The 14,229-nt window shown below is 36.8% G+C and overlaps 2 protein-coding genes across 2 annotated transcripts; both read right to left on the minus strand.

Annotated features, from left to right (window-relative positions):
- Positions 1-776: 776 nt before the first annotated feature.
- On the minus strand, positions 777-7,659 carry LOC148076280 (isocitrate dehydrogenase [NADP], mitochondrial-like). The gene is made up of 11 exons (XM_087793323.1): positions 7,554-7,659; positions 7,055-7,146; positions 5,874-6,039; positions 5,646-5,806; positions 5,437-5,580; positions 3,712-3,848; positions 3,495-3,646; positions 3,230-3,342; positions 1,952-2,049; positions 1,798-1,890; positions 777-1,666 (listed from the first exon to the last, which is right to left on the minus strand). The coding sequence occupies exons 1-11, from the start codon at positions 7,657-7,659 to the stop codon at positions 1,582-1,584; spliced, it is 1,347 nt and encodes a 448-aa protein (XP_087649449.1). The 3' UTR covers positions 777-1,581.
- Positions 7,660-8,965: 1,306 nt separating this feature from the next.
- tmed3 (transmembrane p24 trafficking protein 3) lies at positions 8,966-13,092 on the minus strand. The gene is made up of 3 exons (XM_087793326.1): positions 12,920-13,092; positions 11,719-11,964; positions 8,966-9,491 (listed from the first exon to the last, which is right to left on the minus strand). The coding sequence occupies exons 1-3, from the start codon at positions 13,076-13,078 to the stop codon at positions 9,258-9,260; spliced, it is 639 nt and encodes a 212-aa protein (XP_087649452.1). The 5' UTR covers positions 13,079-13,092; the 3' UTR covers positions 8,966-9,257.
- Between the last annotated feature and the right edge of the window lie 1,137 nt (positions 13,093-14,229).

The raw sequence follows: 14,229 nt of genomic DNA on the forward strand, positions 1-14,229 counted from the left end.
TACTTTTAATTCCTATTTTATTGAATTTCAAATAAAAATATAAACATGATGCACTTCACACAATAACTCGTATGATGGAGATTTGGAACATTTTATAAGGTGTAAAAAAAAAAACTAAAATTTGTTGAAATCTATTGCTATTACGGTACAAAGAAAACTGGGTAATACTGACTTGTATTTATCTTTATCTTATGAAAGTATATCAGTGTCATCAGAATGTTAAATGGTTAAATTGAACACTTAAGTTAAATTAAGCACTTAATATATACTTCTTTTTTTTAATAATTCAAATGAATAAATGATCACAATTGGAATAAAAACAACTATATAAAACTTTATACATATTCTAAATTCCATATTTTTTCATTAGAATGTAACGAGTAAAAACTTACAATACCAACATTTCTATTACATTTTAAACGCTACGATTATTTTAAAAACATTTTACAAATTCAACCTTTGAATATAGAAAAAAATTAATTAAATTATTAATAAAACATTAAGTTTGAAATGTTATATTAAACCAATATTCTGATGGACGTCCATAGTTTGAGCTTGAATGCGTCAGAATGAAGTCTGCAGGAAACTCACCAAGAGAACTTCACTGGACCAGGTGCAGATCTACGTCCTGGTTCCAGATCCTTCGATCTCTGGCGTCTCCATTCCTTCGAAGACTCTCGGTTTAAACCTCTGCGACAATCATGGTTGTCGGTACAATATCCTGTTTGTGCGAGAGAATGTAAAAGCAATCATTTCACAAGAAATCCACACATGCCGACTTTAATCAGGTCTTTTAATAAATAATATACAAAATATTATTTATCTGTTAATTCATGCTTTAATTAAACTATTAGCTTCTATATGCGAGTGTCAGTGAAATGTAGCCTTTTGTTTTATTCACACAATTGTATAACATTGACATTTCAATAAAATGTAGATTTCAGGTATTTTATACTGTACATTTATATATATTTATTATGAACACATTTGACTAAAGATAAGGTGCTTTTAGAAAATAATTCACATGATAGTTGCATCACTTTTCGAAGAATGTAAATTAAAAATATAACTATTGCTAAAGCACAATATTTTGCACATTATTAACATTAGTAATGGCCAAATACAAATAAATCTCATGAATGTATCTATTATATAGAAAAAAAAAGATCTAGAGATGAAGTTATCAAAGGTTGATCACGTGATACTCCATTACATTTATAATATTTTAAGTCACTTGGTTCATTTGTTTTGACGCCAGTTTTTTCAATGAAAATCTTTCTGCAGCAAAAAAAAAAACTTTAGTGGAAAAATTGCTTTTGCGTTTTTCTCTTGCACATGCGCAGACCAGACCATCATCTCCAGAATAAAGAGTAAAATAACAGTTTCTTTGCTCTTATTTTCTTTTAACTTCCTCGCGCGTCTGGTTCACGCACCAGTTTTCAAATGTGGCGCCATCTGCTGGTGTGCACAAGAATCGACTACGATTGTAAACCAACGTTTTTAACGCTTATAAATAAAGTTAAACTTTAAAATAATCGCGGGAAAACGTCTGAATACGCAGATCAGTTGATCACTTTTTCCTCAGTTCCCCACAGCTCTGTCCAGGTTGGTCTTGATGGCGTCCAGGAAGTCCGTGGTGTTGACGTAGTGCTCGTCCAGTTTGCAGCTGCGAGAGTAAAATTCCTTGTGAGTCGTCGGTTCGTAAAAGACCAGAACACTAAAAGACCAGAACACTAAAAGACCAGAACACTAAAAGACCAGAACACTAAAAGACCAGAACACTTCATCAGAACTCACTTGCTCAGGCCGTGGATGCAGCCGGCCAGGTCTTTGGTCATCACGCCGCTCTCCACCGTCTGCACGCACACGCGCTCCAGCGTCTCGGAGAACCTGAGGATCAGGACGTGAGTCGCCTGAGGACACGTCACATGGAGGCGCTTCGAAAACCTACTGGATCAGATCCTGGTTCCCGTCCAGCTTCCCTCGGTGCTGCAGGCCGCGGGTCCAGGCGAAGATGCTGGCGATGGGGTTGGTGCTGGTGGGTTTGCCCTGATGTGAGAAGAAGAACGTTTAGAGTTAAAGTCTCTTCATCGTGGTCACGGTTTCTAGTCTGTACCGGAACATTTCCTCAGGGGCCACAGTGTACACTGTGAGGGGCCCACGAGCCAAAATACAATGGAAAAACCCGAAATTAAAATAAGAAAATCAAACCCAAAGACAAATCTAAATATCATAATACAAAATATTTAAAAACCTTTCTTGAGAACAAATGTATATAAAAAAATGTATTTATTTTCTAAATATGATCTCAATTTTCTTTCAAATTATTTTGAAAGGCAAGAAATATTCACAAAAAGGACTAAAGAAGAAAAAGGTAAAAAAAAAAAGTGCTGAGCAAAGTATTTAAGAAGGTTATACATGTACAGTTAATACAATAGTTGATATAAAATTAAACAAGAATCATTTTCTATATGCTCTACTGTAACGTCACGAGGGCCACATTAATACCATCCAAGAGACTTTGTCTGGTCTGGACCACAGTCCATGGCCCTGAAGAACTTTGAGACAATTTACTTTTTTTTTTTTAATCAAGAATCTATGATCCATCATCGTTAAAACATTTAAGACTCCGTTTATAAACTTATGAATTTAATCTTTTAGTTTTTTTTTATATTTTTTGGTCCCTCCAAAAAAAGGACTAAATAATTTTGTAAAGATTTAGATCTTTTTATTGGGCAAGAAATAATCATTTGTTTCAATTCAATTCATTTGTTTGAATAATTAATAATATTGGTAAACATTTTATATTGAATTTACAAGAATACATTAAAAAAACATTATCCAATAATATAATGAAATAATAATTCAAATATCAAACTATGTTAAAATCATTCATTTAATATGGAAAATACAACTCAATTACCTTTTTCTATAAACAATCTATTATTCAATTGTTAAAAAAAATAAAAAAAATCCATGTTTAAAAAACAACAACCTTTTAATAGTAAAAACATTTAATTCCATATATATATATATATATATATATATATATATATATATATATATATATATATATATTAACTTGGTACTCGCATGTTAAACACTATAAATGATACAAACAATAAAACTGGTCTTACTCATGTTTCAAAGTGATTTTTAAAAGGTATAAATCTTCAAACCTAAATGAAATGTTTTCTACATTGATTCCATCAGTGATCAAGAGTCTCACCCTCTGATGCTCGCGATAGTGTCTGGTGACGGTTCCGTGAGCAGCTTCAGCTTCGATGGTTTTCCCATCAGGACAAACCAGAACCGACGTCATGAGTCCCAACGAGCCGAAGCCTGCGGAGACGCAAACATGGAGGTTGGTCTTGTGAGAGGTAGTCTGTGATGGACTGGTGAGCTGTCCAGGGTGTCCCTTCCTCTTTGCTAACGTAAGCAGGTAAATTCATGCTCGACTGTTTATTTTTGTGGATTTCCAAGGAGCGTCTCACCCTGAGCCAGGATGTCGGACTGAACGTCCCCGTCGTAGTTCTTGCAGGCCCACACGAATCCTCCCGTGGACTTCAGGACCTGAGCCACCATGTCGTCGATGAGCCGGTGCTCGTACCAGATCTTCAGCCTGTCGAACTCGGGTTTGTATGTCCTGAGAAGAACCACAGAAACGTTTCTTTTTAACCGAGCATTTTGGAAGTGAAACCAGGCGCTCACGTCTCAAAGATGTCCTGGAAGATGTCCTTGAAGCGTCCGTCGTACGCCTTGAGGATGGTGTTCTTGGTGCTCATGTAGAGCGGCCACCTCCTCTGGATGGCGTACTGGAAGCAGCTGTGAGCGAAGCCGCTGATGGACTGAAGCCACAAGGTCATACTCAGAGGTCACCAGAGGTCAAAGACATGTGCCTGAGATAAGATGTGACGCAACATTCCTCGTCAAAGATTAGCAGAAACATCAAGAGTCCAATAATGTAATGAATACTTTGACAAAATACAGGAACCATGTGAACACAATGAAATGGATACAATTTGAACTGAAATAATAAAAAGTGGAAAATGCCAAGAAAATTAAATTCTAGATCAGCAACATTAAGAACTTTAAAAACATGTATAATTATATATATTTTTTAAATAAACTGATCCAGATAATTAACCCAAATAACTGAAATTGATTAAAACAAAATGTCCAACCGGTGCAAACCATGTGAACACAACACAATGTCAAGAAAATACAAAACTAGATTTTTCTCAAATGGCAGAAATAAAAAAAGAATGTATTCCAACATCCATGGACAATATTTCCAAAAAAGTCAAATTTGAAAATTGATGTAAAAAAATATTGGCTACTAAAAGAACCATGGGAACAATTTCTGAAAATTTTGTATCATTTGAATGTTTCTAAAAGAAAAAAAATCCTGAAAAGAGGAAATTTGCAAAAACCCAAACCCATCTAAACCATCTCAAGTCAACCATGTAAACATTATTATATTTTTAGAACTAATGATTTTTAGACAAAAATGTGGACAATTGGATTTTTTTTTTCTTCAGAAAAATCCCAGCTCATCCGTGTAATACACAATAAAACAAAAATGTCCAAAGCAAAGCATGTGAACACAACAAAATGTCAAGAACTTCTAAAACTGAAATTATTGACACAATTACAGGAACCATGTTACACAGAAGCACAATATCATCTCTTTCGCTTCTGAAAGACAAAAGTTTGTCAAATATGACCGTTTGTCAAATTTCTAAAATGACAAAAAGTTACAAAATGCCAATTCAACCATGTAAAGATTATGAAGTTTATACAACTATGAAGAAAAGGAGTCAAATTTGACTTTTGCGTAAACTAAAACAAAATGAAAACATTTTTTTTACCCAAACTTCAATTGAAATTCAAAAAATACAACAAAACAAAGTAAACCACTTTTAGTGAAGCATTTTTTCCTGAAATGCAAAAGAATTAAGAAGCGACAAAACCATATTTACATCCCAGTTGAACCTTGTGAACATGACTATATGTCAGGATTTTTTTTTATAATTTGAAGACGTTGTCTTCATTTAAAAATGGGAACATGTAAAAAAAAAAAAAAAAAAAAAAAAATCGAACAAAATAAAAGGTCAAGTCTGATGGAAACAACATTTGACCAGAACGAAATGTCAGGAAATGTTAACAAAGATGAAAAAAGGTAAAACACACATTAGGAAGGAAGAAGAAATTAAGCTCACACTGCAGCTCTCTGGCAGAAAAATCCTTCAAGAGTTTTGTGGAGCCAGATGGTGATCCAGAAAAATAACCAAAATGTAATCATTCGTCTACGTGTTCCATTGACAAATTAACGAAAAAAATGTATTTGGTTTATTAGTTTTTAAGCTATTTTGCTACCAGACGGACAGATACGCGCCTCCTTGGCAGAGGTACTAGCAACTAAAACAGCCTCACCTCATCAGTGTTGTACATTCCCATCCCACAGCCGCCGCCAGGAAAGTCGTACACTTCCCACTCCGTCTGGCTGCTGCCGTCTGCTGGACTGAACACCATCTTGAACTTGCCGGGCTGGTCCACGACGAAGTCTGTGGCCTTGTACTGGAACACGGAGAGGAAGTTTTAGAAAAAAAAGTTTTACGATCCATTCAGATCCACGTTCTTGCCTGGTCTCCGAAGGCGTGTCTGCCGATGGTGATGGGCTGCGACCAGCCGGGCACGAGGCGCGGAATGTTCCTGCAGAGGATCGGCTCGCGGAAGACCGTCCCGCCCAAGATGTTCCTGATGGTTCCGTTTGGACTTTTCCACATGTTCCTCAGCTTGAACTCTGCAGGGAAGAAAATACATTTTCCAATCACGACAATGTCGAACGACCCGATGATCGCGTTCCTCACCCTCCACCCTGGCCTCGTCGGGAGTGATGGTCGCACACTTGACGGCCACGTTGTACTTCAGGGTGGCAAGGGCGGAGTCAATGGTGACCTGGTCGTTGGTCTGGTCGCGGTAAGGCAGACCCAGATCAAAGTACTTGAGCTGGACATCGACGTTGGGGAGGATCAGCTGTAAACAAACGCTTTGTCAGCGGATTTAAGAAACATTTGGACGTCTATTCAAAATATTACTAAACTGCACGTGGTGCAAAAAATTCACTGACAGCATCAGTAATGAGTTCACAGAGAGGGGGTGAGATGAGTGGAGAAGGTTTTTAGAGTAAAAAAGTGATTTTAATTCAATTAAAAGACCAGTAAGGCGTCACTGTGGGCTTCCATTTTTCTATCTTCAACTGTGCTCCTCAGTCCAACGCTCTATAGTGTCTTTAGAACTAGAATCATTTTAGAGCGAGGCTGGAGCTCTTCTCATTATTCGTTTTTATTTTACTCCCTGTTCTTTTACTCTTGTTTGTCGCCATCTCCCTCCCCTTCTTATACGCCACACTTTCCACAGACCGGTGTCGGCTCGTTCGTAGTTCTGCCTTGTTTGATGTTGACACGCCTCTGCTCCCTTGACTTTTGTTTTTATTTCCTTTGACTCGTCGAATTGTCATGGATATTTTTTGTTATACTTTTTTTATTATTGACCTTTATCTTTTTTCACTTTTAGTGACAAGTGAGTTTGGCCTCCGCTTTGTTCTGGCTGGATTTTCTCATTTGTGTTTATTTTGATATTTGCATTTTCAATTGAGATCCAACTTAAACTCATAATTATATGCTGCCATATTTTTAGTGTAATTTTGTTTGGACTTAAAAGTGTTTGTAAATGAAATTGTATTTGATCATTTGGGTTGAATCCTTGTTTGTATCTCAGGACTAGGTCCAAATCAAACGATCACTGAGATTTGTGAGACCTTGAGAATGAAACAAAAAGTGAACAAACATGCGTTTGTGTCTTCACACCTGGACTATTGCAACAGTTTGTTTTCATGTCTTAACAAGAAGGATGTGTCTCGCCTGCAGTTGATACAGAACTCTGCAGTGAGAATTCTGACCCGCTGTAGTAGAAGAACTCACATTTCTCCGATCCTTAAATCTCTTCACTAAAAAAGGTTGTTCCCTCCTTATTAAAGCGTTACTGTTACCTTCTCTTTGATAAACTCCCATATGATGCGCGTCATCTCGTCTCCGTCCATCTCCACCACTGGCGAGGTCACCTGGATTCTCTTGGTCGCATCTGGAGAATCCAACACTCATCCATCAAACTGACTCACAATTACTAGTCATTTATTAGTGTAATTGAGCAGCGTAAAGACAATGATTGACATGTCCAGTGATTTTAACTCCAACCCCTTGCTTACACAATGTCTGTGACGTCACTAGTTTGACACTTCATTGTGAAATACATTAGAATCTTATCTCGACCTTGAGTTTTACTGGATCAATGGAGCTCAACAAGTCACGTGTCTGAAGTACACGTTTGAAGTACTTCAACATTTACAAGCGGAATTTACAATTATTTAATATGTAGTTGTTGTTTGGGATTCTTTTTGTCAGATTTAACGATAGTTTGTTTCGGTTTATTACGTTTAATTTCCGCTCGTGTCGCTTTAAAAACACACTCGAGGTGTGAAATGAACTTACAGTTTCGCTTCTGCCGGGAGACTAGAGCCGGTGACGCCGCAGAGAAGCGACGAGGCAGCAGAGAAGCGACACTTCTCGTCACGCACGTCTTCAGGTGAAGCGCCATGTTGGATTGATGAATGACAGGAGCTCGCGCCAGGTGCCCTGCGCGCCAAGACTGGGACACGTCAGTGCCGAGGGACCGACGCTGATTGGTCAGCGTTCAACCAATCAGGTCAGAGAGTCGGAGGCCGCTGCGGAAGTTGTTCAGGTTTAATGTTTACGACTTAAATTAAATTAAATAATAATGAGATTGACTACTTCTGGGTTTAGATTTATAAAAATAAAACCTTTGTTTGTCACCTTCCTGATGCAATTTAAAGATGCTTTTTATTATAATTACACATCGTTATGGAACACATTATATTCTCTCTAATAGAATAAGTAAATTACATCGAAGGTATTTCCCAATTTTGCAGTGGCTAAAAATGTCTATATATGTATATTTGATTAAATATTTACAGAGTTCCACCATAAACAGTTCAAGCGTTCTTTCTAGAGATGAAATATTAAATGTACAAACACACCTGTTGCAAATATTATCCTATAAACGACTCTGGTTGACTCTGTAACTAATAATATAACAATTATTTATTATTATTATTTGCACTGTAAGTAAGTAAGTAATGGTTATTTCTAAAGCGTCTTTCTAGACCAGGGTCACAAAGCGCTTTAACAATCAAAAACAATATACAGTTAAAATATATACTTTAAAAAGTCGAGACACATAAGACAAACACAGGAGTTTCAGAAAATCAGGGAAAACACAAATAAAAATATATTTAGAAGTTTCTTGAAGGAGTCAGTAGATCATCAAACACAGAGATCGTTCCAAAGCTTAGGAGCAACAGTCTGGAAGGATTTCTCTCCTCTGGTCCTGAAGCGTGTTCAGGAACCATCAGTAGATTCTGATCCACAGACCTCAGAGCCCGAGCTGGGGTGTAAGGCTGGATCAGATCACTGATGGAAGGTCTGACCATGAATAGATCTGAAAGTAAGAACCAGAATTTTAAAGTTGATCATGAAAGAAACTGGCAGCCAGTGAAGAGTTTTAAGGATCGGGGGAAATGTGAGTTCTTCTACTAGAGCGGCTCAGAATTGTGGCTGCAGAGTTTTGTATTAATTGCAAGCGATACAGATCCTTCTTGTTTAGACGACAAAACACACATGCTATGTGTGGGTTTCAAATGTGAATTTATGTTTAATATCTTTCTGTTTCTCTTGTGAACTTGCTGCAGTAAAAACAAACATTTTCCCCACAATGGGACAAATAAATGTATTTTTATCTGAGGAAACATTCTGATAAGAACTTGTTAGTACAGAGGAGTCACACCTGTAGACTTCTATTACAACTGAATTAAACAGAACGTGAAGAGGTTGTCATATTGGTTTATTAAATATAATTTCATCTGGAAAGTCAGTCACTGCTTTTGAACAACAATAGAAGGCTCACAGAGAATTTAGACGGTCAGTAACAAACTAATTCATGTCCAGTTAACACACTTTTCTTTGGAGATGAAAAAAAAAATAAAGAATGGCTGCACTTGAATGAATGGCTTTATCTTGCTAATATAAATAACAAGTGAAAAGTTGAAATGAATGAAACAAAAAGTGACGTTGGTCTGTTGCACAAGTAGAGTTTGTTAATCCCACAGCAGTTCATGGTCAAGTCGTGGCGGCGATGGAACCCTTCTTGTCGGAGAAGAAGCTCCTGAGCATCATGACTTGACCGAGGCCGATGACGAACAGCAGCAGGGTTTCGCCGAGCGACCACCAGTCCACGCGCTCGTGCAGGTGCTCCGCCCTCGAGCGGTCCTGGGCCTCCCTCAGCCGGTACCACACCTGCGTCTCCGACACCACCTTCAGGATCTCGTGGATGGAGACGGACGTGGACTCCAGCTGAAACAAAGACCGGGATTAGTTTCACGCTCCATTTTTTTCAAGATCAAAAAAACATGGTGCTGGCTGTGAAGCAGCATCGATCATGCTTTGAATTAGTGTTTGTGCTAAAGGAAAAAAAACAAAGTGTGTTAGCTTAATCAAAAAGGGTATTTTTTTTCCCTCTCAATAAAGTTAATTTTTGCCTTGAAGATGTTTGAATAAAAAAATGGCCAGGGTGTGTCACAAAACATTTCCTGAGAGCTCGCAGAAGTAAGAAAACATGGATGCATTTTAAATTAAACAAGTTCAGGAAAAACATTCCATCAGCCAAAAATGATTCCAAATTCAACTGCTTCACATTTCTTTACATACATTTAACTCAAAATTCACAATGTCTCGCCTGCAGTTCATACAAAACTCTGCACCGAGAATTATGACCTGCTCTAGTAGAAGAACTCACATTTCTCTGATCCTTAAAACTCTTCACTGGCTGCCAGTTTCTTTCAGGATCAACTTTAAAATTCTGGTTCTTACTTTCAGATCTATTCATGGTCAGACCTTCCATCAGTGATCTGATCCAGACTTACACCCCAGCTCGGGCTCTGAGGTCTGTGGATCAGAATCTACTGATGGTTCCTGAACACGCTTCAGGACCAGAGGAGAGAAATCCTTCCAGACTGTTGCTCCTAAGCTTTGGAACCATCTCTGTGTTTGATGATCTACTGACTCCTTCAAGAAACATCTTAAGTTACTTTTATTCTTGCAGGCTTTTCCTTGATTCTCTGAGACTCCTGTGTTGTTCTCGGTGTTATCGTGACCTTTTAAAGTATATGTTTTATTGAGTATTGTTTTGATTGTTAAAGTGCTTTGTGACCCTGGTCTAGAAAGATCTTTACAAATAATTATTACTTACTTACATTAAAACCGTTTTAAATCCTCAATAAACAATGCCAAGACCAGCACAAGCAACCTATGAAGGTCAATGTGATGAAACTGGAATTAGGGTTCCTACTGTGTGAACTAAATAAACTTTTAACTTCATTTTTAAACACATCACAAGGCGCTGACCAGGAATGTGTATTGTTTAGTTTTTAAAATATCCAATACTGGTTTCAAACAGGTACTTTTGAAAATGTGCCGGTGCTTTAATAGTGCTGAGAACGGTCGGTGATTAATGAATGAATTATGTCTTCAAAACCTGTACGTTTTATGTCTAAAATGTATAATTATAAAATCACTTTAGTTAAGCAACAATACAACAAAAAAAACTGTAACCGGTCATTTTGAATCAGTATCTGAGCTTTGAGAATAGAGAACAAGAAACTTTTCACCAAAAACAACAAAGATTTACTCTTTTGCTCTGTGAGATTCTAATGAGAACTTTTTTGTATTGTTTTTTTTAGTTCCTCAGGTGCAGCCTTCTGGTTGGTACACAGGGGAGCTTGATTTCTCCACCACAGCAGCAGGTTAAGAGATTGTTCCTAACTCAAGGCGAACAACCTCCACCATTGCATATGTAATAATGGAAGCCATGGAAGTTGTTTACCTCGACCCAGAGACCACACAAGGGATCCTACCATCACGTTTATTTTTCGGTCTTTCGGGTCACCTTGACCCTGGTATAATACAGCAGATTATACCTTTACATCAGCGTTTTTTTGTTGCTAAACAGCTCAAATAACAGATAAATAAGAGAGTGAGAGTTGGAGCGGGAGGTGCAGGTTAAATACTGAATTTGGAAGTTGAGGTCAATGAGCAGGTTTTTTTAGAGACAGTATAATCCACCTCTAGACATCTGACAACTACACGTGTTATTTGGAGAGAAAGCGTTTAGGCAACAGATGGTTTTCTTTCTACGATATCAATTCTTATCTCAAATTATTTTTCCTTTAGAACATTTTTGGAGCTCTGGTAGAAACTTTTCTAATGAACATACATTGTATTTTCACTAAGATTGTAATAGTTTGACAACATGGCACAGGTACAATGAAGTGGTACGTCGCAGCCTACTGCCACCAGTGTGTGAATGGGTAAAAAATGTTGTTTTTTATATGTTGATTGGAGAAAAGTTTCTGTTACATTTTTAAATGTAAATGAATTAGTTTGTCCTTAATAATAAAAGCTCAAAGTACATTTTGTAGAGGTTATTTGTTAATAAGATATTCTAGTGTCGTATCATCTTTACAGTTTTGCCTCAGGGTCCCTTCATTATCATGTCGGTCAACATGGATGTACTTAACATTACCTGAGTCAACGCGGTCGTGTGCGTCATGCCGGGGAGGAGTGGCGCCTCGTCGCCGAAGCGAAAGTCCAGGTAGACGGTCTTGTGCGAGAAGGTGGAGAACTCGTTGCTGAAGCAGATCTGGTAGACGCCCTTCATGCCGGTCGTGTGCGAGAAGCTGTCGTACTGCTTCTTCTTCTCGTCGTAGAGCACGTTGTGGAGAGGATCCGAGACCGAGCAGTCCACGTCATAGTTCCCCCCCGTGATCACCTGAGACACAAGACCCTCATGAGTTTGTCTTCAAAGTGTCTTCTGAGGTCCGCTGGACTTTTGATTTCCTCGTGAGACAATCGGTGGAGAAAAGGTTTCACAGAGTTTTGTATCTACTGAAGATATATTTTTGTCATAATTTGTAAGAGCAGGGGTCGACTACTGCACTTCTTCAGGGGCCACATTATATAGTTGGACTCTTTAAGGGGCCATTAAGTCGGAAGACAGAAGCTAAGAGCCAACATATGATGGAAAAACTTTTAAAAACGACACGAGTACAAGTAAACAGAGAAAAATACAATTAAAAAGAGAAATAAAGTCATTAAATTAATATACCAATAAAACACGTATAAACCTTTGATTTAAGTAAAAAAAACATATTTAAAATGTAACTTTCTTTCTAAATGAGAACAACATTTCAGTCCTAAACAAAAAAAAAACTAAAAAAGGAGTTAATGCAATAAATGAATACACAATAATATTGTTATCTGTCAGAAAAATGTTCTACATTCACTCAGATCTACTCTGACTTCACGAGGGCTGAATAAACGCCAAGGGGCCACAAATGGCCCCCGGGCCACACTTCCCCAGGTGTGTGGCTAGGAGGAGATCATGGGTCAGATCCAGGGTTGACATGAAGTCAGTTCGCTCTTAAGTATCTTAAGGGGAAATTTGAAAATATTCATTGTACATAAAAAAAAAAAGTTACATTGAATTATTTAAACATATGTTAACGTTCAAGAGAAAGTTTTATTTTTACAAAGAGAAGCGACTTTGCGGAAGTGCTTTAAAGATTCACGTCATTCCATAGAGTTTTTATTTGGACTTTTATGCTAAAGAAAAGTCACGTCAGATACATGTGTGGAAGTAGAAATAAAAGCTTCAAGGAAGGTTAACGTGAATCGATGACCTTTTATTTGGACGTAAACAGACTGAATGAAGTTCGTTCACTCACTTGGTAGTCGAGATCAAACTTCACATCTTGGTCCAGATCTTCGAAGAAACACTGTCTGTCATTGTCCGGGAGTTCGAAGGTGAACTCGGTGCCAAAGACCAGCAGGACCTGCAGAAGTAAGAGAGTCAGTCCGGAGCACAACATGCTGACGGACTTCATCAGCGGCGCCTCTGAGCTCTGACGTGGCGCAGCAACAGACCACTTCCGGGTTCCCTCGTCTGGGAATTTATCTTTGAACTTTATTATTTAAAGTTACCTTTTTAGTGACGAGTAAAGCAAAGTAAAAAGAACAACAAACTTTTATAATAAAAAAGAACTTTTTATCGCTCGTATTGATTAATTGTTTTTGAAGTTAGACAAACCGCGAAAACTGTTCTTAAATCTAAATAAATAGATGTGAAAACAATGCAATTATTTAATGCTACAAATAATGATGTACGTTTAGAATAGTAAAATAATGTCATAATGTATAATTAAATATATATATTTTTAAATTATGGTTAATCCAAAAAACGTTTTTTACAGTAACTCAATTCTATTTTTATGAATATTTGTTTAACATTGTAATAAACTGAGAGATCAAAAAAAGGTAAGTCAAATAAAGTTAATCCCTTTCACATTATATGTTTTGCTCTAGATTATGTTATTTATTCAATTACTCCTTACAGAGAGATAATACTAAACCATAAACGTCATAATTTATTATCAAATATTATACAATGGATATGATTGAATTCCATTGCTTTTTTATTTTTAATTATTATATTAATTCAAAAAGTAGAAGTCCCTTTATTGTGTCACAGTCAGACCATCACCTACAGTATTCGTTTATAAGAATAACTCAATTATATTGTTTTATGAAACAAGTTAAAAACCATTGATAAACTAAAACGTTCATCTATATCATCTTTTTACCCCGGATGATTTAACAAATTCATTGTTGTATTAATATTTTAAGAGACATGATGCAAAGCCACAATTTTAACAAATACCACAGCATTAATAATATCGGAAATAAATCTTTAATATTTGCCAGATATTGTGCAAACTCAGATTCAATAATATATTGAACTGCTACTTGATCACCAGTCTGTACAAAAGTAAAATAATCAAAATAATACACAATAAAATATCAATAATTAGTAGCTTATTTGGTGCCGTATATACATATTTAATTATGTACATGATATAAAGAAAATAGCAGTTAATGTAATTTACTGAATATCATCTATATTTTGATTCTTATAGAATAGAAATGAATATATGAAGAAAAATAAAGATAGTAAAATAAATACTCTTACAATGAGTAA

Source organism: Callionymus lyra, chromosome 6 (assembly GCF_982586985.1).
Source record: "Callionymus lyra chromosome 6, fCalLyr1.hap1.1, whole genome shotgun sequence".
Lineage (NCBI taxonomy): Eukaryota > Metazoa > Chordata > Actinopteri > Syngnathiformes > Callionymidae > Callionymus > Callionymus lyra.